Source organism: Brachionichthys hirsutus, chromosome 17 (assembly GCF_040956055.1).
Source record: "Brachionichthys hirsutus isolate HB-005 chromosome 17, CSIRO-AGI_Bhir_v1, whole genome shotgun sequence".
Taxonomy (NCBI): Eukaryota; Metazoa; Chordata; class Actinopteri; order Lophiiformes; family Brachionichthyidae; genus Brachionichthys; species Brachionichthys hirsutus.
The window spans coordinates 2,248,911-2,273,401 of NC_090913.1; the positions used below are offsets into that span (position 1 = coordinate 2,248,911).

General features: G+C 52.9%; 1 protein-coding gene across 1 annotated transcript; it reads left to right on the forward strand.

Annotated features, from left to right (window-relative positions):
- The first annotated feature begins 2,683 nt into the window (after positions 1-2,683).
- On the forward strand, positions 2,684-23,651 carry rgs12b (regulator of G protein signaling 12b). Its single transcript, XM_068750556.1, has 18 exons — positions 2,684-3,733; positions 3,801-4,040; positions 4,164-5,063; positions 7,352-7,471; positions 16,784-16,805; positions 18,178-18,347; positions 18,440-18,532; positions 18,630-18,773; positions 19,000-19,182; positions 19,422-19,572; positions 19,668-19,762; positions 19,989-20,201; positions 20,310-20,383; positions 20,479-20,605; positions 20,717-20,813; positions 20,898-20,944; positions 21,771-21,942; positions 22,187-23,651. The coding sequence occupies exons 1-18, from the start codon at positions 2,684-2,686 to the stop codon at positions 22,771-22,773; spliced, it is 4,485 nt and encodes a 1,494-aa protein (XP_068606657.1). The 3' UTR covers positions 22,774-23,651.
- Positions 23,652-24,491: the final 840 nt, after the last annotated feature.

Here is a 24,491-nt window from a genome sequence, read left to right on the forward strand (position 1 = left end):
GTTTCCCGATCAAGCTGTGGTGGGAATGAACCCAAAATGAATTTCGATGTTTACATTTGCAGCCTGTTGTCCGGCTGTCTCTGAGACGACACCGTTATCTTGCCCAGCCTCTTAATTAACCCTTTAATTACCGCAGCATGAAAGCATATATGCTTCCTCTTGTTCCATCAGGGTCGCTCCTGATTAAAAGGAATTAACAGGATTAGCAGGAAACTTCCATCTGCTCCATGAAACGATTTCTAAGATAAATGCGCAAATAAATAAATACACTTTGTGGTTTTTAGAAGGTTTATTCAGCCCATCGACACTTTATGAACACAGCAAACACGAAGATCTCTATAATTTCCTTGTCTGATTGTAAATGCTTGGAGGTTCTCTCTCCTCCTCCTCCTCCCTCTCCTCCTCCTCCTCCTCCTCCTCCTCCTCCTCCTCCTCAGGCTCACTTCGCCAGATGGTGCAGCTTTTCTTTTGTTGACCCATCTCCCCCCGAGTCGGCTTTAATAACTCGGTGGAGCCAGCCCGATCGCCGCCGCGCACCGACCGGTACCGGTAAGTATTTATTCGTGTCCCTCCGAGCGGAGATCTTTTGGGAAGCGACGCGCGTCCACCGTTTCCTCTGGCTTTAGCTGTCCCCGCGAAAGAGCCCCGACGTGTTGACCAGCTGTTGCGCTGCGTGAAGGATTGATACGTGCGTTTCGGTCTCCCGGAACACTCCCGGTGTTTTAAAGCGCGGACTCGGACCTTCGATCCGGCGCGCGGGCGAAACGACGAGTCTTTAGTTTTATCTGTGATTTCTCAAACTAACTTTTGTCCAAATTCGTCCACATAATTGCTCACTTATGACTGACAGCTCGGACGACCAATGGCAGGCCGCGACGGTCTGTGTACACCTCCGTTGCCATAGTTACAGACCAACATTCCACAGAAGTGGAACTCGGGGGGCGGGACTGTCGTTTCAGCACGGGTGGGTGCGCGTTCAAACACCGAATAACGGGAAGAAACTTTATCCGAACTCTCATTAACCGACTGAAAAACGCGCACGTCTTACCGGAAAGTGACAAAAACATAATTTATTACGTATTTCAACAGCGGCCGCCATGAACGGCGCTGTGGCTTTAACAGCGCGGGCAGCTAGCTAAGCTAACAGGAAGGCGTCAGCTAGCGGTCCCATTTTCTTTTTTTTCTTTTTTTTGAACTTTATTAACAGAAAAACAAACAAAACGAAACAACAGATACAAATACATAATAATAATAATAATAATAAAAAAAGCAACTACAACCATTGTTCTGAGACCGGGCTTTACGCAACATGAATGAATTGCCATCGCAATAACTTAAAGTGAAGGCTGGTTTGTGACATTATTAAGAAAGTCCTTTGTTATTATTAAGAAAGCTAATTGTTCCATTGAGTAAACTTGTCTTATTTTTTGTAACCATTGTGCTATTTTAGGTGGTTCAGGTTTCATCCAGCAGATTGTAATAATTTTTCTCATGGTCCCATTTTCTTTACCGCGTTTTGATGAATGTTTGACAAAAGTTATTATTGGAGGAAGCTCCATAAGTCTCTGCGCGCTGGACCGGACTCACCTGTGTGCCTGTCTTTTGTGAAAGCGGAGCTCCTATTGGACGGAGCAGCACAGACTCCACCCCCACACAGGTGCCACGGTGCGTGGGTCCCCTCACGTTACCGGGGAACTGTCAGCATTCCTGCTTCCTCTGCTTTGATATCTGAACGGTTTTGTAGCCGGATTGATTATTTGTCTGATGACATCATCTCAGGTAGAAGCAGCAACCGATCGATGACGACTGGCTGCGTTGTGCTGCAGGTGACCTGGGCCAGGTGTGGGGATGCCGCGCCAGGACCGAGACCGTGTCCCTGCCTGAGGACGGCCCAAGTGTGGGGACGCCGCGCCAGGACCGAGTCCTGTGTTCCTGCCTGAGGACCGCCCAGGTGTGGGGACGCCGCGCCAGGACCGAGTCCCGTGTCCCTGCCCAAGGACCCACCAGGTGCGGGAACGCCGCACCAGGACCGAGTTCCGTGTCCCTGCCTGAGGACCGCCTAGGTGTGGGGACGCCGCGCCAGGACCGAGTCCCGTGTCCCTGCCCAAGGACCCACCAGGTGCGGGGACGCCGCACCAGGACCGAGTTCCGTGTCCCTGCCTGAGGACCGCCTAGGTGTGGGGACGCCGCGCCAGGACGGAGTCCCGTGTCCCTGCCCGTAGATTGTCCAGCTGTGCAGCATGACTCGCTGAAACAAACTCAACTAGAAAACGACAATCAGAGATTGCAGACCCGCCTCCAATAGACTATTGGATCTTGTGAGACAGTAAACAGGGCTTCCGGATCAGAGGGCCCAAACCTGCTCTAGCTTGCTGCTCCGGAATGTACTACAAGCCATCTTCTGGACTCTTTTTCCCATCATGCCATTCGTGCCCCTCCCTCTTAAAGTGGCAGTTTACAGCACAGGCACAATTCCAGATGTAAAAATAATTCTAGAATCTGGATCCAGATCCGGATCTACGCCATTCTCGGGGAGGACCGAGCCACGGACAGAACCTTGCTTGTGTAAAATTTTCAAGTTGATTGGGTTACTAGTTTTTGACTTATGCGCTCGGACAGACAAACAGACAGACAAACGCACCCAATTGCAATACTCTTGCCTCCGCTTCGGCGAGGGTAATTAATGGACAAGAGGAAACTCGTTGGCACAATGTTCAGACAAGTGGACGCACCGTCCCAAAGACGTCCCTGTGGTGGAAGTGGGCCTCCGCCGCCATCCTCCGGTAGTCAGCAGCTCCGCGTCCGGGCCGTGGAGGTGGCCAGAGGACGAACCGGGTACGGCTTCACGCTGTCGGGACAAAGTCCGTGTGTCCTCAGCTGCATCCTCAAGGGGAGCCCTGCAGACTACGTCGGGTTGCGTTCAGGGGATTACATCCTGTCCGTCAATGACATCAACGTCTCCAAGGCGTCCCACGAGGATGTGGTCAAGCTGATTGGACGCTGCTCGGGCGTCCTGAAGCTCGCCATCGCCGAGGGACAGCGCCACCGGCGGCATCACCACCAGCGAGCCGCCGGAAGCCGTCACCACGGCAGCAACGCCGTGGCGGCGTCTTACCTGGATTCCTGCTCCAGTGACGATGAACTGGATGGTTTCTATGACAACAGTGTTAACAACAACAATAACGGCAGGTCAGGCGGTGGCGCCCGCGGGGCGGGGGGCAGGCCCAAGCTGGATTCTAAGCAGCTGGGCATTAACCGGGCAGAGAAGGTGGTGGCGGAGCTTCAGTCTGGGGGGATCTTTAACATGATCTTTGAGAACTCCAGTCCGTCCTCCAGCAGCTCTGACAAGGACAGGCCTGGTCCCGCCTCGGCGTCCAAGCCCCGCCCACCGTCTGATCCGGAGTTCCCTCCATATCGGAATTCCTCCCGCTCACAGAGCAATCCCAACCTGCTCTCCGAAGAGGAGATGGCTCAGGTTCTGAACGATGACTCGGTCTTCCTGGACTCAGATTTCCGTCATCTCCAGCTTCACAACGATGAAGGGGAAGACTTGGATGTTGGGGGCGGGGCCAACGAGGGCATTCTAAACGTGGGCATGATCGTTGGCTACCTGGGCTCCATCGAGCTGGCCTCCGCCGGGACCAGCCTGGAGAACGACAGCCTGCAAGCCATCCGATGCAGCATGAGGCGCCTCCGGGCCGAGCAGAAGATCCACTCACTGGTTCTGATGAAGGTGCGGCTCAGAAACTGTAACATGATGATGGAGGTGACGTTTACGTCTCATTCCGATGTCCCAGCAGGTCATGCACGACAGCGTCCGTCTGTGCAGCGACCGGGGTCAGATTCTGGCCACCTATCCCGCAGAGAAACTGGCCTTCAGCGCTTGTTGCCCCGACGACCGCCGCTTCTTCGGACTGGTCACCATGCAGGCCACCGACGACCACGACGACGGTCACTTCAGCCGCCGAGCAGAGGAAGAGGCCGGCTTGAGGACTTCCTGTCACGTGTTCATCGTGGACCCAGAACTCTGTCACCACCAGGTACGCACAGAGACGCATCGCGGACAGCGGAGTGATATGACTGTTCTCATTCTCATGAGGACGGCCCATGTTCTCATATTCTCATCCTCATGTTCTCATCCTCATGTTCTCATTCCCTCTAAGGTCCATTTCGGTGTCGCTCAAAGGTTTGGCTTTCAGTGCACTCCGGACCCAGACACAGGAGGGTGTCTGGAATTCCCGTCCAGTTCCCAGCCGCTCTTGCAGTTTGTCTCTGTCCTCTACCGGGACATGGGGGACAACATCGAGGGGGTCCGGGCCAGGGCCTTCCACGATCCAGACAACGACGCCCAGCAGAACCACAGCACGAGCAGCAACAGCGACAGCGGCATCGGCAACTTTTTACCTGAAGAGAAAAGCAACCGTGTGCTGCTGGTGGAACTCGGCGGCCCCCCCAACCACAACCACACCTCCGGGCCGCGCCACTGGGACAGCCCGCCTTCTTCCCAACAGGCCTGGAGCCCGACCCTGGGAGCTGCAGCCCCCCACCCACCTCCCCCGCCGCCGGCGATTCTGAGAAACGGCCACAACCGTCACGACCCACACCTGGCTGACCTTCCCCGCCCTCTCCCCGTGGCCCACCATGACGTCCCGGGGAGGCAGGCTCGGGGGCTCCACCCACACCACTACCCACCAGGGAAGCGGGGCGGAGGAGAAACCCGAGGAGGGGTGGGGGTGGAGCAGCAGCGGTGGCTGCCGGTCCACGTGCTGAGAGACTGGCGTCAGCAGCACCTCCTCATCCAGGGCCGGAGCAGCGACCAGGAGTCCTACGCCGAATCCACCGACGGATGGTCGTCAGCCAACTGCAGCACCCTCCCCCCGCCCATGAGCAAGATCCCCGCCGACCGCTACCGGGCCCCGCTGGCCCCCGGGGAACACCTGCCTCCCCCAGCGCAGCCCCCCTCCCAGAAAGACGAGTGGGCTAAGAGGCTGTTCGGGGCTGGGGGCAGGGAGAGAGGTGAGCGAGAGAAGAAACGAGGGAACGCAAAGGAGGTGGAGAAAAAGGTACGTTTTTATTCTCATCCAATCCCGTCTCTGTAAACTCCAGTTAATCCGTCCGTCCGTCTGTCGTCAGCCAGAATGGGGGCTTTTTGGAAGAGTCGTGTTAAAACTGTCTGTGAGATGAGAGGTAGCCCCCCCCCCCCCCCCACGCACGCACACACACACCCCGCTGTGGAAACTTCCTCTGACCGGACCGTCCAGGAATAGCGTTTATGGAGGCTATAAATCTGTCTGCGTCCATTTCGCTCCTCTCCATCACATTCTCTCCCCGCCATTTATGAGACCTGGGATTTAACCCTTCGAGGGAAGATTCTGACTCACTCAGGTCCTCAGAGGTGGAATCAGAAGCCAACCGGACTCTGAATTGACCTGTGGGGGGGTTGACGGCCTGGACAGACGAGGAGCTGCCGTTTTCTCGGCTTCAGACCTTCGGATGAACCAGGTTACCCTCGAGCAAGCGTCGGTGCTCTGTACCCAACAGCACCAGCACCAGCACCCCGGTCGGCTCTGTTCTAGTGCAGCGCTAAGTTATTCATGCTGCTCCAGTGTCAGGTCATGTATTATGCACCACCCCCCCACCTGCCCCCACCTGCCTCCACCTGAAACCCACCTGCGTCCGACGCAGTCAGACTCTGCCGGCCGACGCCGACGTGTTTTCTTGGCGTAGTCATTTCATACGTGTTGAAGATTGAAACGAGATGCTAACGTTAGCTTCGTCACATCCGCTTGGCGTCGCTTCCTTCCTGTTGGCTTTAAGAGACTGAGCGTCACTTCTCAGAACGGGCGGGTCGGAGCGGGTTCCTCCGGCACCAGCCGCTCCCGCTGAAGAGCCCGTGCAGGATCAGGATCCGACGGGAACGGGAACGGGAACCTTGTTGCTACATTTGAATAGCACAACCCGGTGGACAGACTCGTGTTTCCTTGACCCCTGAAGGAGGCTGGCGTTTCCCAACCAGACAAAGAAGTGTCCCGGGACACCCCAGGGGACAATCAGAGGAAGCGTTTACAAGGCCGAGGTCAGGGTAGAGGCCGGGACAGGAAGGGGGACGCTGGCCCGTCTTAATAATGTCCTCTGAGTGGCTGTTTGCCCTGACTAGGCAAAATAAAATGCTGATTCTGCTGCGACAATCAACGAACCTCCGTCTGTAATATGACATTTATTACGACTGCATGTGTTAGACCCATGTCCCTGGATGGGGGGGGGGGGGGGGGAGAGACACCCGAGCTGTCAATGAGGGTCAGTATTCGCCACACGATGGCGCTGTTTTATTACTTCATTACTTCTAGTGTTTTAAGTGTTTTTTCTTGCAGCAACTCTCCAAACATCCAGCGATGAGTCAGATCACTTAAACAGGGTTGAAGTGTAATTGAGCGACGCACACGCGCACGCACGCACACACACACAGGACCGGTCCGGTCTCCAGGCAACACCGCCGGTCATATCTTGATGAATTGCTCCTCATCGGCGTTTGGATGAGGAGCACACACTCGCTCATTCATCAGCCGAACGCCGGGTTAGATGGGAACTGATCATCTGCTCCTCCTCTCTCCTCAGGGCTCCGCCCCCCACCCCGTCTGTGGTGTCTGGGTTAGATGGGAACTGATTATCTGCTCCTTCTCTTCTCAGGGCTCCGCCCCCCACCCCATCTGTGGTGTCTGGGTTAGATGGGAACTGATCATCTGCTCCTCCTCTCTCCTCAGGGCTCCGCCCCCCACCCCGTCTGTGGTGTCTGGGTTAGATGGGAACTGATCATCTGCCCCTCCTCTCTCCTCAGGGCTCCGCCCCCCACCCCATCTGTGGTGTCTGGGTTAGATGGGAACTGATCATCTGCTCCTCCTCTCTCCTCAGGGCTCCGCCCCCCACCCCGTCTGTGGTGTCTGGGTTAGATGGGAACTGATCATCTGCCCCTCCTCTCTCCTCAGGGCTCCGCCCCCCACCCCATCTGTGGTGTCTGGGTTAGATGGGAACTGATCATCTGCTCCTCCTCTCTCCTCAGGGCCCCGCCCCCCCCTGTCTGTGGTGTCTGGGTTAGATGGGAACTGATCATCTGCTCCTCCTCTCTCCTCAGGGCTCCGCCCCCCACCCCGTCTGTGGTGTCTGGGTTAGATGGGAACTGATCATCTGCCCCTCCTCTCTCCTCAGGGCTCCGCCCCCCACCCCGTCTGTGGTGTCTGGGTTAGATGGGAACTGATCATCTGCCCCTCCTCTCTCCTCAGGGCTCCGCCCCCCACCCCATCTGTGGTGTCTAGGTTAGATGGGAACTGATCATCTGCTCCTCCTCTCTCCTCAGGGCGGACGCTTCCGGGGTCTCACCATGGGATTCCCTCTCGTCTCCCAGCGCTCCTCGGCCAGACGCTCCTTCGGACGCTCCAAACGCCTCAGCCTGGCCCGCTCTCTGGATGACCTGGAGGTGGGGGTCATGCACACGTACACACACACACACACACACACACAAACACGGCGTTCACGTCCTCCACCGGGCGTCACGCTCAGTTTGACGTCCTCACATATCGAGGGAGCCGGTGCGTCCTCTCAGGCTTCGATAGCAGGAAATGACCTCATAACGGAAGAGTTGGACCTACGATAGCGATCAGAAGGGCGCTAAACGCTTCCGGCGCCGGGCCCGTTCCGAGGCGCCCTGGGAGTAGATGAGCAGATGCCGCGTCGGTGCTTCCGGAGTGCACGGCACATTCCTGCTGCTGCTTTGATTGAACTAAAGAGTTTAAACGTCAACGCATGACGTGACGCCAAATGTCTGATCCGTGCTGGCGTGTTTGTGAGTCGCCCGCCGGATGTGTGCGTCCGTTCGTTTCCAGTAACGGAGGAATTCCTCTCATCTTTTCTCCTCCTCCATCCCTCGCTCTCTCCTCCCTTTCTGTCTCGCTACTCGGGCAGTGATGTCCACAAACAGAGAGGGCTTTGTGTTGTCCAGTGTGTGTGTGTGTGTGTGTGTGTGTGTGTGTGTGCGTGTGCGTGTGCGTGTGCGTGTGCGTGTGCGTGTGCGTTCCAGTTGTCTGGTCATAGCCAGATCAACTTTACACTCTACATGTGTTTGCAAGCATGTTTTAAAGTTCCGGCTTAAACCTGAACAACGTACGGATGGTTGCCGTTGGTTACGCTCGTACAAGGCAGACAACCACAAATAGTCATCCGGAGGTCAGAGGTCGGAGGCAGAGATGTAAGCTCTCACCGATGCACGGTGCAGCGGACGAAGATGAGGGACCACCAGCCGGCGTGCTCTGTGGCGCCGATGGCTCCTCCAGCGGTTGCTTCCCGACGGATCGGATGTTTTACACGATGTAGAAAATCACCGCAACACATTTTATTCTGTAAAGATCTCATCTTCTACAGGCCGTTCTGTCCGTGCAGCGCATTCCGTCCTGAGCTGATCAAAGCGAGCCTATTTACAAATGAGTACGGCGCCGTGTCCTATTTTACGTTACGGTAACGGTAACGGTAACGGAGCCTACAACATTCCAAAAATAATACAAAGTGTAAATTCCCCTCTGATGCTGTGTTGATAGAAGGCCCAGAACAGTGTTCGGTCAGGAAACAAGCTTTATTGATTGAACTGTGGACACGGCGGGAGACAGGAGGCTCCACGCCTTGTCCAATCAGAGGATCTGAGCTCCAGCTTCCTCCCAGAGTAGCAGGAAGGAGCGCCGGGAAGGATTCCCAACACAAGCAGCACATTGTGTGAGAATGAACGACCATGTTCCACTACGACCCGCTGCAGCTTTTACCTCCCAGCACTTCCTGTGAGGCTTCATCAACGGTTGCTGCGGTTAGATTAAACACGAACGCAGCAGTTGTCTCTGTTCAAGTCGCGGGCCGTGGGAGAAACCGTCGTGCAGCCGACTTATCTCAAATGTAAATCTAACCACGCCTCAAAAACACAGGATCCTGGTATTCCCAATGCGCCACGGAAGCACGGACGTATCATCGAATAGTTCCTCAAGTCATGGGAGAAATCATTCTGCTCACGAATGCTGAGGGGTCAGTCCAGGATGGTGACCCCTCTGGGTTTGACACTCCGTCGGGGCTATCGCGGGGCTCGGGATGCATGACATCACACCTGCTGGTTTTTGTTTTGTTCTCTTTGAATGTCAGAAGGACATTCGGTGGAGGAATGCTTTTTAAACTTCATCACTGCTCCGTAACCGCCCTCGCTGCCAGCCAGAGGATCTCCTGCTCTCTCTAAATATCTATTTCCCCGTCTTCCTGTTTACTCCACCTTCTGCCCCCCCCCCCCCCCCTTCCTCAAACATACATGAGGCATTCTAATCATAACACAGAAGCGCTCTGAATGCATTCATCTTGGTGTGGGGGGGTACAAGGGGCCTCCCTCTGCAGCGTGCCTCTGCGTCTTTGTGTGTTTTTGTGTTGGTGCATGTCTCTGAGCCCACAAGCAGTGTGGGAGGAATAGAAATTATAGGAGGGTGGGAGGAAAAGCAGAGAAAGAGGGGAGGGGGGAGCGCGGGGAGGCAGGTTGAGGGAGAGATGATAGAGGAGGAGGAGGAGAAGGAGGAGGAGGAGAGAGGAAAGGAGTCTGGCGACGGCGACATTCTGAAGCGATCTGGTTGTTTAAAAGCCGTCAAGCGTCGCCGGATCGTCTCCGACGCACAACCACGGGTGGAGATGTGTTCTGGGTGGTGGGGGGGTCTCTGACACGCAGCACTGAGGATCACTCGCCTCTTCCTTCATGGAGCAAACTTTGAGTGTGGATTCTGAAACGGCCGCTGATCAAGTGAGTGAACGAGCTGCGAGTGTGTGTGTGTGTGTGTGTGTGTGTCCTCCCTGAACGTGAAGCATGCGGCTGCGTTGCAGTCGTGACTGCTGCAGACCTGCACCGCCGCTGCAGACGAGCCTTCATCTCACAGCCGAGCTTATTTATAGCTGGACTTTTGTACAAACAGCCATTTTCTGTTCTTGTCAATTTATAATAATCACCGCAGAAATAGTTGTGAAGGGTGTAAAATAAGTTAATGTCAGGCTTGTGTGTGTGTGTGTGTGTGTGAACCGTCGACCTGTCCGGGTTATATCCCGGATTAGCCTCCGACCCTTATAGGATAATCAGGAACAAATAACTCATTTAAATATCTCAAAACTTTCAGCGAGGCCTGGCTCAGGATTGGCTGATCATGTGACATATGCCGACCAATCAACAGGGTCTATTTGTCTCTGCCGAGTTAAAGGGGGGGATCTGTTGATTGTTCAGTTTAGTCCTTCAGACTAGTTTAACTATGAAAACTAAGTTGGCTTTTGGATCCTTAAGAGTGATTTAGTGTGGGTAAGTAGGTGTGTGTGTGTGTGTGTGTGTGTGTGTGTGTGTGTGTGTGTGTGTGTGTGTGTGTGAGTAAAGTAGCTTTTTGACATTGAGCGTAAAGCAATACAAGTTATCACGTTATTAAACACAACAGCCCCCTGCAGGCCCTCTGACACACACCACAAAATACATCTTAATAATTAAAACGTGACATTTCACCCACACGTCATCTTCTGCGTGTGCGTGTTCCTCATTTTTATCCGCCGGGACCGGGTAGTCTCATCAGGTGATGCATCCGGATCAACGGCGCTCCTGTATCCCAAACACCTCAGGAGTCAAATAAATCAGCTGCTGCTCCTCTTTCAGATCAGCACAAATGCTTCTCTTTGCTCTCAGCAGGTTAAACCAGATCAAATCAGATCATGCTTGCCGTGTCCCACTTTAGCACAGTCACAGTGTTCTGTGGAAATGCATCCACAGCACTGAGAAAGAAAAGCACTTGTAACTGGAGGAGCCGTCCTGCTCCAGGTCAGGATGTCTCCTCTTCCTTTTTTGGGAAGAATCTTGCAGCGTTTGTGATTGCTGAACCAGCAAATACGGAAAATCAGCACTCATGAGGTTCAGGGAGAAAACAATAGTCATTAAAAAAACAAAATCCTTCTTCTTTGGGTGTTTTCTGTCTGTGACGTCCGGGTTTAGAGCAGAGTGGGACGTCCGTCCTCATCCCTTGTGTCCCCTTGCTTGGGACAACTTTGCATAATTTTTATCAGGAAAAATATTCACCGTCTGCAATTTCACCAAATTAAATGGTTAATCACTCAGATGTTAAACAGCTTCCACCCCCCCCCCCCCCCTCGAGTGAATGATGCACCGACACACACTAGTTCTGATCTGACCAGGACCATCCGCTCTCTGGAGACGATGGATCAATGACCGCTGATCAATACTCATGATTCACCCAAAATGTTCAAACTAAATGATCAGTCATTCTCTATTCGGACAGCAGAGGGCAGCATTGTGTGTGTGTTTGTGCGCGCATCACATGCATGTGACTGCTTACAGGTGTGTGTGTGTGTGCGCGTGCGTGGCAGAAGGGGATATTTCCTTTTGATTTTTGCTACCACAGAAAAGGATCCGAGCTTGAAACAGACACGCGATCGTTCAGAATCAGTCTCGGGTCTTTTATCTGATCAGACGTTGCTCAAAGCACTTTCATCACCTGATGGAATCCACGTGTCACTTAGAGATGGAATCAGAAACAGAACGTCAGGACTAGACCTTAACACGAGGCTAAAGAGGAGAGCTCCTCCGTAGCCAAGCTAAACGTTGTCTTCTTTCTTCCCCTCTGTTGATTGATCGACGTGTTATTGGACGGGCTTCCGATCCATCACTCTTTGATCTCTCCGGTCCGGAGGGAGGTGTGTAAGACGACGAGCTCCAAGAGCTTTAACATTAGAAGCTGGTTGTTTGGGCTCTGACTGTGCATTAGTGTGTGTGTGCGTGCGCTGAAGCCATCCCTGTTGTTGCTATGATATGGGACATGGAAGTTTAACTTAAACCACAAAACAGAGAGAATATCTTATCAGCTCAAGGCTGATGTGTGTGTGCGTGTTGGAGGGTGTGTGTGTGTGTGCGTGTGCGTGTGAAGCCTCTATTTGCTTCCCAACATGAATCAACTCTTCCAATCCCTCGCTTGTCTTGCTGCTGATGACACACGAAGAGATTCTGAATCGTTTCACGCATCACTCGATGGCTTTTACGTTTGATCGCACCCAAACCTGTGTGAGTCTGAGCTGAGAGGAGTCTTCAGAGGGGGGGGGGGGGGGGAGTTACAGGCTGTGCTGCAGTGTGATTGGCAGACTGACTTTCATCCCCGCCCCTTCTTCTGTAACTGCTGCCAGAGGGGGCGTGTCACTATGGAAACTGAGCCGTGAATGTGTGTGTGTCTGCAAGAGAATGGAACTTCCCAGTCAGACTGTGGGCTAAGTTCTCAGAGTGGGAGAGAGTGGGAGAGAGTGGGAGAGAGAGTGGGAGAGAGAGTGGGGGAAAGAGAGTGGGAGAGAGAGTGGGAGAGAGAGTGGGAGAGAGTGGGGGGGCCACACGATGTCGTCAGAGCCAACGGTGTGATTTTATATTTACTGTCTGCATAGCTGAGGCCGGCCTGAGACCTGAGCCATGGCTCCATCCAGGCCTTGTGTGCGCTGTCTGCACACGCGCGTGTGTTTTCATGTGTGTGTGTGTGTGTGTGTGTGTGTGTGCGTGCTGTTCTGGTGTGTAGAGTGAGTAAGAGGAGTTTTCCTCCTGTGTGAGCAGAGAGCAGGATGAGCCTGAGGAAGAGGCTCTCCTTCAAGCGAGTCTGGAACTTCAATACAGTGAGTAGAACACACACACATGCGCACACACACACCCACACACACACACACACACACACATGGATCACTGGATAACAAAGCTGTGCGGCTGCTGAAGTGGAGTTTTTAAATATGTTTATAGATGTTTCTTGCGGATCCTCGATTGAATCGGTTGTTGTCTTTTTCGTTGGGTTTGTGCGAGTCTTTCTCGGCTGCACCGCCACCCTTGCTTGCAGGCTCCCGGCCTCATTTGTGTGCCCCCCCCCCCCGTCCTCTCAGAGTTAAGCTATGCTAAAGCTAAATGGTTTTCGTGCCAGCCCTCCAGTCTGCTCAATGGCAGCTTCTATTAAACTCATATTCAAAAGTAAACACGCCGGCCGGCACACACACTTTAAGAATGTTGGAGCAGGAGCTCAGCTGGATGTGTGTGTGTGTGTGTATGTGTGTGTGTGTGTGTGTGTGTGTGCGCAGTCCGGAAATTTGTGTTGTGACACCTTCTCAGGACAGCATGTGTGTTCTCTTCCAGGCGTGGCCTGTCTTATGACACAGGAGTAGACTGCCTTCAGTGTTACACACACACACACACACACCTACACGCACACACGCACACACACGCAGTGGCAGTTACGTCTTTAGTAATGCAGCCAGGAACACGGCTCCGCTGGTGTAAACAGTCTTGTCTTTGTGAGTGCAGACGTTAACGCTGACAGTTTTTGATTTGTTACCGGCTGTTCTGTCTCATCCAATGAAACGGTGCGTTTTTCCATGAAACCTCGCCCACCTGAACACACACACACACACACGCAGGGAACATTCCGGAAACTGGAGCTTGTTTAAGGAAACTTTGATCACTTATAAAGTCTTAAGATGACATGATATAAAGGGTACCCTGGTGTTCTGCCACGGCTTCATAACAGATGACTTAAGCCACCCCATTTTCCCAGAAGTCAGAGTTAAGAGGGCGCACACACGCACACACACACACACACATACACCTAACATGAACAAGACAGGTGTGAGGCTGCAGCATTTCATTTTCAGCTGTAAGCAGTGGGTTAACAAACATGTCAAAATGCCGTTTTTAAAGTGCACATAGGATTAAGACATCACTGATGACATCACTAATGACATCACTGATGACATGCCGCGCCCTGCTCCCACCGACAGCATCCTCAACACCAGCTCGTAGAGAATCTGAAGCTGCCTCTAGCATTGAAAAATGTGTCTTGTGATCTTTCTACAGTCTGCATCAGAACAGTGAATCTGATTGGCTGATATATTTTGAAGATTATTTTTTGACCACTATCTTGTCCTGAGTTGTAATTTCTTTCATTAAATTGTGCTTTGACTCATTTCGATACTTCCACGGCTAGCTAGCTATTACTGCGCTACATGTTGTGTTTTTGACTCGATGACATCATCGCATCCCTTTTTGATTAAAGCATGACGTGGCCATTTCTGGCCATTCCTAAATTCTCGTCCTCTATTCTAATCCTAAACCTGAGTGTGGAATCGTCTTCGTCCTCCTCCTCTGATGTCTGTCTTCCGTTCACCATGCTAATGGTTTGCTCAAGTTTTGTTTCAGTCGAACTGAAATATTTCTTGGTTTGTCTGAAATTAAACCGACCGTCTTTCAGTACATTTCATTTCATTTCATTTTATTCATATGCACAATAATAAACATAAACAAAACATTACAAAGGCAAATAATAGTGCAGGAGAGGAAAAGAAGGTAAGGTTACTTTATTTGTAGGTAGAATTGGTTTACAGCAGTTACACTTCAACTGTAGTCTGCTGCTGAAAGCCGAATGGGCTTATATAAAAATCCTCCCCTCAAGTTCAAATTAACTAAACAAAATCAATAGCGGCGGGATCGCTGTCATAACATGGCCGTTATGGACTTCTCTTTGTTTTCAGTTTTACGGCGTCTCCGGTCCATCAGTGGTCCAGACGAGAACAGACGCTAACCACATTAGCCACATGAAATGATGACGCCAAATCCGACAGGCTGTTTTAGACAAATAAACGGTAAAGAAGCAGAGAACATCTGTGACAGCTGCTATTGGTTATTGATCCCCGGCGGCTTTGTCTCTCATTCCGGTGTTTTTTGTTTGTTTTAAAATAAAATGCCATAGAAAAGTTGGCTTAACTTAATATTTGACTGTTAAAACGAAACCCTTGGCATGTTTGAGGAACAGCTTTAATATCATTTTCCAGTTGCATGCTTTTTATTTATTTACTTGGGGAGGGAAAGTATGGAAAACCCCAGCCATTCCTTGTGGGCTGTCAGGAATGACCAGGATCTGCCAGGAGAACAGGGGGAACGCCACTGGAATGACTGAGGAGGGGGTGAAGGAGGGAGGGGATGAAGATACCATAGGAGGAGAAGAGAAGGGTAAGAGGGAGGGGGGGGCACAGGGAGGAAGAGTATGGAGGATTCTAACCACTCCACCACAAAGTATGTCTGGAAGTGATCACACCAGAGCGGATTGGGGGGGGGGCCAAAACTCCAACACACACAAAAGAATGAGCCTAAAGAAAGGCATGTCTGACTGGCGTGGACCACATGCATGAGAGCCCCCCCCCCCCCCAGGCAGGACACACACCACTGACACCAGGATTGGGTCACCACTTTCCACTGGTGCGGCGGCGCCCTCTTATTTCCTCGTGTCCTCTGCAGCACTTTGATCACAATCAGCGGCTAGAAAGTCACATGGAATCTCCCATCACGCTCCGGTGCCGACATCGACTCTTCCAGGGAGAGTCTGGAAAACATAATCCCGGGGATTAGGGCAGAATGCGGGCCAACCAACCCAGTACACGCTGCACGGCGCACAAGCGTGAGATTAGAGATTATTCCAGAAATATATGTTTGGAGAGAAGCAGCAGTCTCTTCTGTCCCGGAGCCACGGGGGGGGGGGGGGGGGGGGGGGGGTGATAGGGACAGTGATAAGATTTTAGAATGGACTCTGTGAGCGACTTGGCGGCAGAGTAAGGACTTTAAAATGGGTGTAATGAGGTGTTATTTCTTCGGGCTTGTCAGGAGCCTGGCAGCGGTCCCCCCATTAAATGGAGACGTTTTTGGGAGTTACGATAATCCAATCTGTGACGTGGAGATGCTGGAAGCGTCTATTTTATTTTAGTGGCAGGTTCATCTCTGGTTTTATTGCGTTGAACCCAAACCCTGTTGTCACAGCAACCGTCGCTCCACCTCAACCATGAGGCTGACATTCTGGTGAGAGCTGAATTTAGAGATCACATGACCAGAAAGTTCTGTTTTCCTGGAGGAAGCGGGTCATCGTACGCATCATCGTTGCTGCAGACAGTAACCCGGGTCGGTCCGATCATGGGACTCCTCCCAATTCACAAAAACAAAAACCTGTGCTAATCCTTCTCTGGGTGTAAATAGATCAGAAAACGTGACTTCCTGTTGCGAGTTTGTGATGATGAAGTGTTCCGCGTGCAGAAAGAGCCTTCATCTAAACCTGGAACGCGTTGCTGATGGCAGCCTTGTCTTCACCTCCTCTTCTCTGCTCCTCCTGAGTCACTGAGCGTTTCAGCTGCGTTAGCTTTGTTACTGATGTCTGCGTTGACTGATCTCATCCCCACACAGTGTGTGTGTGTGTGTGTGTGTGTTTCTGATCAGTTTGTCTTTTAGCGGCGTGTTTTTTGTCTACGACGGTCAGTTTGGATGCAGATTCGACGCGTCGCCTCTTTTAACTCTATAACTGGTGATCGTGTTGTGTGCGAGCACGTAACCGTCACATCTCACGACCACACACAAAACAACCGACACACACACACACACACACACACACACACACACACGCCCTCCCTCCCAGGACACTTTCCTGCAGAACAAGCACAGCCAGTTCACACACGATTCCACCCACGCAGCAGACAACGAGTGCGGGTGCCAGCCTGACTGGGACGATGCGCGTGTGATGCTGGTGAAGCGTCTTTGAGACACACACTCCGTGTGTGTTCATGTCTCCACGTGGCTGCGTGTGCAGGCGGTGTCCTCTGGATGTGGTCGGCGAGCTGCGCGTGTCCTGCCTGTGGTGAGGGAACATCCTAATCCATGTCTCTCTGTGCTTCTCTACAGGCTGCTGCAGTCTCCGATGGAGGTGAGTCCACCTTCGTTTGCTGCTTTCATCACACACACAAACTCCGGTTTGACCTGCTCAACATCGGGCCAAGCTCCGCCTCCTAATCTGCTGCCGAAGGGCCGGGATCTAAAGATAGTCCGGTAAACGTCAGCTATTAAAAGGGACAGCGAGCATTCTTAAGCCGATCCCAGCTGAGGAAAGGTCATCAGAGGTCATTTCAGGACCTCGTTCACGCCTACTGGCCAAGGCGCTGAGACAAACCTGCTCAGTGTTGCTCAGTGTTGCAACACAAGAGGACGAGACATGTTACAAATGCAATGCCCCCCCATCAGCGAGGCCCCCCACCCCATGGGCGGAGCTGCCAATTGGACGATTGATGCATGAATAAATGTATAGATTTGCCTTATTTTGAAACGGGTCCTTGGCACCATTCTTCGTCTTGCGGTAAGAATTTAGACCCGTTTTGTTGCCCCCTGAAGTAAAAGACTTGAATCTAGAGATTAAAATGCCCCTGCAAAGCCTGCGGAGTATTTAAGGCCATTTTATTGACTGTGATGTGACAGGAAATACAATATTCTTTCTCTCGCTGTGTGTGTGTGTGTGTGTGTGTGTGTGTGTGTGTGTGTGTGTGTGTGTGCGTGTGCGTGTGTGCGTGTGTGTGTGTGTCTGAGGCCGTATTACACTCGGTTGTTCCTTTAATAAGCTGCTCATCAATACTGCAGCTTGCGTGTGCATGTTTGCGTGTCTGTGTGCGACATGTATGCGCTTTCTAACCCCGACTCCCCCCCCCGCCACTCTGAATTATTCACCATCGAGGCCTGTGTGCGCTTGTATCACTTACCTTCCGGGGAGCTAACAGACGTGTGTGTGTGTGTGTCTGGTGACCGGAGTCTCCTGTCGTCTCTCTGGTCGCCTCCCTCTTTCTCTCGCCCCCCCCCCCCCCCCTCTTGCTCAAACATCCTTCTTGTGATGTCGTCGGCTGGGAGGGTGTTTTTGCGCCCCTGGCTTTGGGGGGCACTGATAGGGTGACTATGGATGGGGGGGCCTGGTTGCCCCTCAGGATGCGCTACATGCCCCGTTGGCACCACACGGGCTCCTATCAGCTCCACCCAGGTGAGGATGTAGCCGACGGGCCGACACCACAGATGGTGTCTGTGTGCAGATGTTACTGTCGTGACGTGATGCCTGAAGAGGGGGGGGGGGGGGATCCTGATCCTGATCCTGATCCTGATCCTGATCATGTGATCCTGATCATGGACGTGTTCACCTTTGCCTCGAATTCCCAGCCATGGCTTACGGATGGTATCTTCAGGTGTGGGCGGCATCCCTCCAGAACTTTATCCTCTTCACAACTATGTGTGTTTCTGTGTGTGTGTGTGTGTGTGAACAGAACTTCACAGCGTGGAGCTGCAGGGCTGCAGCAGCGACAACAGTCTGAACAGCAATGCCAGCCTGCCCAGCGTTCAGAGCCACCGGCGCCACACCGAGAGGAGGGTGGCCAGCTGGGCCGTCTGCTTCGAGAGGCTGCTGCAGGACCCGGTGGGGGTCCGCTACTTCTCGGTACCGCTACGGGACACGCGCACCTCGCAGGTAACGGGCCGCTTCAGTCCAGCCTCTTTCACCATGGCTTGCATTTTATCGCCGCGCTGCAGGAGTTCCTGAAGAAGGAGTTCAGTGAGGAGAACATCCTGTTCTGGCAGGCCTGCGAGTTCTTCAGCCACGTCCCGGAGAACGACAAGAAGCAGGTAGCCGACGTCTGATCGCACTCGCAGCTCGGCCTTCCTCATTCTCCACCATCCATCCGGCTGTTGCTCCTCTTCCTGCCCCCCCCACCCCCTCCAGCTCTCCCAGCGCGCCAGGGAGATCTACAACAGCTTCCTGTCCAGTAAAGCCACGACGCCGGTCAACATCGACAGTCAAGCTCAGCTCGCCGACGACATACTGAACGCACCCCGGCCCGACATGTTCAAGGAGCAGCAGCTGCAGGTAGCACGCGCACACGCACACGCACACACGCACACACACACACACGCACACTGGGGACTGACGCATTTGATTTTTATAACCTTACGCTGTTAGAATTCAGGACTCCAATAAAATCTGAATATTTTCAGCGCCGAACACGAGGACGGGCTGTCGGACTTTTTTCCTCTTCCTCACGTGTGGTTTCAACATTCGTGATCGCGCTTCTCCTTCCTGTTCACGCCTTTAGATCTTCAATCTGATGAAGTTCGACAGCTACACGCGGTTCCTCAAGTCTCTGCTCTACCAGGAGTGCATGCTGGCCGAGGTGGAGGGGAGGCCCCTGCCCGACCCCTACCACGTCCCCAGCAGCCCCAACTCCAAGCACAGCACCACCGGCTCCGACCGCTCCAACCTTTCCACTCCCAAGAAGGTAGCGTTCCACGGCCGGTTTCTCTCGCGCGAACATTGGGGAATCGATTTTGGAAGTCAAATACTAACATTGAAACTGACTGGGGCCCCTCTGCTGAGACCCCCGCCACCCCAACCCAGATAAGGAGAGAAGATGTATCAGTTTTGCTCCTAATTTCAATCCAAGATGGCGTTGAAAATCACATTTTCAGATTTAATAGGATCCTTGGCAGCATTTCTTTCTCTTTCTTTGTTTTCTAGGAGGACAAAAAAAGCAAGTCAGGCCGATCTTTAAACGAGGACAGTCGGGATGATTTGGGAGACCGGAGGAAAGGCACGTTCTTCTCCTGGTCCCGCAACAGGAGCTTCGGGAAAGGGCCAAAGAAACGGGAGCTAACCGACTTCAACTACAGTCAGTAGTTTTTGAGCGTTTGTGGTTTTCTTGAGAAACTTTCCGGAGTTGGATCTTTTCCTTCGTTTATCCTTTTGGCGCGTTTCCTTCTGCAGATTTCTCCGGCAGCAATGGCCGCCGTGAATCTCAGGGTTCGCTGTCTTCAGGGGCCAGTCTGGAGCTGGGAACGTCGGGGTCAGGGAAGAACGAGGTCGGCCACTGATAAGTAGTTCAGACGGTTTACTCATTTTACCCAGGATGGAGCAGCTTTATCTCCAAGCTCTTCCTGCCTTTGAAGTAACTCTGCCTGTGTTTTCCTCTCCTCTTCCTCCTTGTCGCCCTTATTTTTAAAAACCTATGCTCTCTATCTGCCCCCCCCTCACCCACACCCCTCACCCACACACACACTTGTGTCCGTCTCTGTTTCCTTCCTTCAGGGTGATGTTTCCCGAGCTCCAGTGTCCGTGTCATCAGAGCGTGGAGGAAGCGGCGCCCCCTTGAGGCAGTGTAACATCAGCTTGCCGGACGGCTCGTGCTGCTCGGTGCCGCTGAGGTCCGGAGTCTCCATCAGGGAGCTGCTGCTGGGCCTCTGCGAGAAGCTCTGCATCAACCTGGCGGCCATCGACCTCTTCCTCATCGGAGGAGAGAAGGTACAAGACGGGGGCTGTCTTCCCAAATAAAGCGGGGACTCATGCGGTTTTATTGAACGTCACATGTTCGGCAACTGAAGGATGATTCTCTCTCTCTCTCTCTCTCAGCCACTCGTTTTAGACCAAGACTGCATGACGCTCTGCTCCCGGGACCTCCGACTAGAAAAGCGCACTCTGTTCCGGTAATATGCAGTAAATGTCATGATTTCTCTCACGCTGCTCGGACATTGTTCTAAATCCTTTTTTTTTGGGGGGGGGGGGGTTATTCCCTTCCCAGACTGGACTTAGTTCCTATTAACCGTTCGGTTGGGCTAAAAGCGAAGCCCACCAAGCCGGTGACGGAGGTCCTCAGGCCTGTGGTGGCCAAATATGGCCTGCACCTCTCTGAGTTGGTGGCACGCATTGTAAGTCCCGCCCCCTTTTCATTCTGGCTTCCTGTAGGTAGAAATATGCAGACAGGCAGCGTGTGGAATGACGCCAGACTTGTATCGTGTGTGTGTTTGTGCGGGATGCAGAGTGGGGAGCTGGAGCCGTTGGACCTCGGCCTTCCGATATCCAACCTGGATGGACTGCGGGTGGTGCTCGACGCAGCCGAACACGCGCCTGGGAAAGGTAACGGGCACGAAGCCTCTGACTGAGGAACCGCTGCTAGCATCATCGTCATCATCGCTGCTCTCCCGTTCCTTCATCCCGCAGACAAACAGAAGCCGGCGGTTCCCTCGACCAGCAGGAATCCGTCGACAGTAAGACGATTTCATTCTTACTTTCCTTTTGCTCTGGAATGTTCCATAACCCACCGAATGTCTCCACTTCCTGGTTGATGATGTCACGCTACTAAGTGTCTCTCTCACGTGTTTGTAAAGTGTCCAGATGCTGTGTGTCTCTGGCAGTTTGTGTGGCGCCGACCGAATGCCTCGACTGCTCTCTCTGTGTTGCTGGTTCTGTTTCTTCCATATCAAACCCAGTGGGCGGGCAGTAGCGACCCGACCGGGCAGTAGCGGGCCGTCCGGGCAGTAGCGGCCCGACCGGGTTTTCTATCATACCATCGGCATTGTTGGATTATTGCTAATTTAATTCAGCCATAATCAACAAACGGTCTCGTATGGACCGAATGTTCTGACCCAGCGTTCAGAGTAAACGTCTTTGAGGCTGTTATAGGAAGTTCATCAAAACATTCAAGATGGCGACCGCAAGGAACGTCAGCACCAGAAGAGGTGCCGGTTTGTGTGCAGCTGCTTCAAAAGTAGGAAAACAAGGACGAGTACCGTCGTATGAGAAGAAGTTCTAGTGGGTCCGTCAGTCTGAACAGAACCATCGTAGGATCAGACAGTAAATGGGTCTGTGGAGCGTTCTGCGTCGCTGCGTCCTACAGGTTAAACACGACATGTCAAAAATCACTATTGTCATATTTATCATCTTATCGTCCAGTTGCATTCTGTGCCCCCCCCCATCCCGTTAAATCATCCCCATTATTACAAACGGTGACCCAGCTGACCGTCAGCAGCACCGGCCAGCGTGACTCGCCGGGGCTCTAACGCCCTCCTCCGTTCTCCTTGTGGCCCCCCCCAGGGAGAGGACAGGCCATTGAGGAAACCCGTTTCAGTCCACCCCCATGGGGGAAACGGCAAGGCTGGGTCCGTCCCTGACGCCAGCCCCCGGCCCGTACCCAACCACTCGGTCTCTGTCCCAAAGGCGCCGGAGAAAAGAACACAGAAAAAGATTAATATAGACGAAGCTGAAGGTAACGACTGAACGTCTCTCTGTCTCTCTGTAGCCTCGTTGCTATGACGACACTAACCGTCCTGCCTGCAGCAGCAAATGCTTTCAATGCTAGCTAGCCATGTGTAGCCAGTCGGCCTGCTCGCTTGTCTAACATTAATGAACCCTCTGTCGCATGTTTCCTCAATCAAAGTGAATATGTGTCTGTTTTAAGCTGTCATTGTGGGTCAATATCCATTTGAGAGTGTGTGTGTGTGTGTGTCCAGAATTCTTTGACCTCATATCCAAAGCTCAGAGCAACCGAGCAGACGACCAGCGAGGCCTGCTAAACAAAAGCGACCTGCAGCTTCCGGACTTCCTGCGCCTGTCGCCGCTGACGACCGCCCAAGCCCTGCCTCTTCCCTACGACCACGGGCCCGGGTGCTCCACCCCATGTTCTCATTACCCCAACAATGGCAGCTTCCCCAGCACTGGTCGCCGTGGCAATAAGGCCAACAGCAAAGACAGAGGTCTCAACGCAGGCCATCAGTCCCAGAGCTTGGACTCTGCGCTGGGCGCTAACGGGGGAGGGGCCAGGAAAGCCAGGCCTCCTCCTCTGTTTCCTGGCTCCGTCTCTCCCATCCAGCCTTCCCAGGGATCCCAGCATTGTCTCCTCCAGGACTCTGGCAGGGGGATATCCGTCCAGATGCTGGAGGAGGACACCCTGTCAGATCTGACTCTCGTGGGGGAGGGGGACATTAACAGCCCCAGTCTCAGCTACGTCACCCCCTCAGCCCTTCAGTGCAAACGCCACTCCCGACCCCAACAGCCGGAGCGGGACGGTCGGCCGAGCTCAGGTACTTCCCCCGTGTGAACTGTTGAAGCTCTTCCTTCACCTGGCTGCGAGCGGGACCGGCGCCCCCCCCCCCCCCTGAAGCCAGGTTGAATCCCCTTGGGTTGTGGCTTGAACGGTCCCGGATGCATCCAGATCTCCACGTTTGATTCCATAACTCGTGTCACGGAGAATTAACCCTTCGGCGTTCACGGCTGAAGCGGCGACCGAGCTTAGCGTAAAGCAGGTGTCTGCGTTCGCTTAGCGGCGTCTGCAGCGCACGTGTACAGCGCACATCAGAGACGAGACGAATAGGAAGCAGCTCAGGCACATAGGAAGAGGAGCGCTGGATGCATCGGGATCAGAGTCTCCCCTGTTTGTGCATCTGTGTGGGTTTGCTGTGGATTTCTTTAAGAAGACGTGAACTTTAGAACGGGGATGAATCGGTGACGATCAGTGCCAACCCCCCCCACACCCCCCCACACCCCCCCCGTACCCACCCCCAGCCCCTTGTACAGAATCTAACGATGCACTTTAGCCAGTTAAAAACCAGACGCTACACATTTTAACGCTCTCCGTTCTCCCTGCATTTGTTCCTTTCTCGATCTGTGACAAGTTCACAAAGCAATTAGGAAACACTTTTAAAAACAAAAGTGTTTCCAGTCTGCATCGAGCCACTCTGGAATTAAGAATACAGAAGCTCTGTTTTCATTCTTCCCACCGCGTCGTTCCTCATGTCTTCGGTCTCAGTTTCACTTTTTAAAGACTTTAATGTTAATCCTGCACTTAATTTTCACCGTCTCTTAGTTACAAGTACTCATTTGTATATAGTCAACTTAGGAAACCCCCTTTTTGCTGTAGAATCCGGCTCTCCTGTTGTTACGCTGTAAATAGATCAAATAAATGGTTTAAAGGTGGAACTCCTTTCTCTCTCTTTTTTCTTTTGCTCTCTTTTCCAATACAGACCGGATTACAGCTGGAATCTGTATTTGAGTACTCCGGTTACTTTACATTACCCCATAAATGAGAAAAAGATTCCCAAATGTATCATCGCTGCTGTTTGTGACCTCTGACCGACTCTGCCTCCATGTCTGCAGCTTCTTACTTGATATTCATCTCCTCCTCTCTCTCTCTGTTGCCTCTCCTGGTTGTGTGGATGTGTGTGTGTTTGTCGGACAGGGCCTTTGGGGCTTTTGTTTTGGGGGTTCAAAGGCTTGTGGGGGTTCTGAGCTATTAGCTATGCATGGTTTCTCCCCGGCTCAATGCCTTGTTAGGCGTTCTTTGTCATTGGCAGTTCGGTAGCCTACAAAAAACTAGGTTCACACACACACACACGCACACACACACACACACAGTAGGGCTTCATCAGAAGACTTGAGTGTTATTTTCTGTGCATTTCTCTGATGACTATAATTAAACTAAGCATAGTCGTATGGACATAGACAGGCCTGCCATTGTTCCTGTTTCTTGCCTCTCTCTCGTGCACACCGAAACACAAAGCGCTTCCTGCCCGGCTGTGAAGTGCCGGTCTGTGGGATTATTTCAGTGTCCGGTGGGTCCTTCAGGACAGTCGGTGTTCCACACGCGCTGTTGAGATCCCCGCGTGTGGAAAGCATCCTCTGGGTGGGAGTCGTGCTGCAGAGCCCAGTCAGGTTTCTCATTGTTGCTGTAAATGCGTGGGAAAAATGCACCACGAAGCTGCATGTGAATGCAGCCTCGGCCTCTTAGACGCTGGCCAGGACCTCTGGTTCCAAATGGCT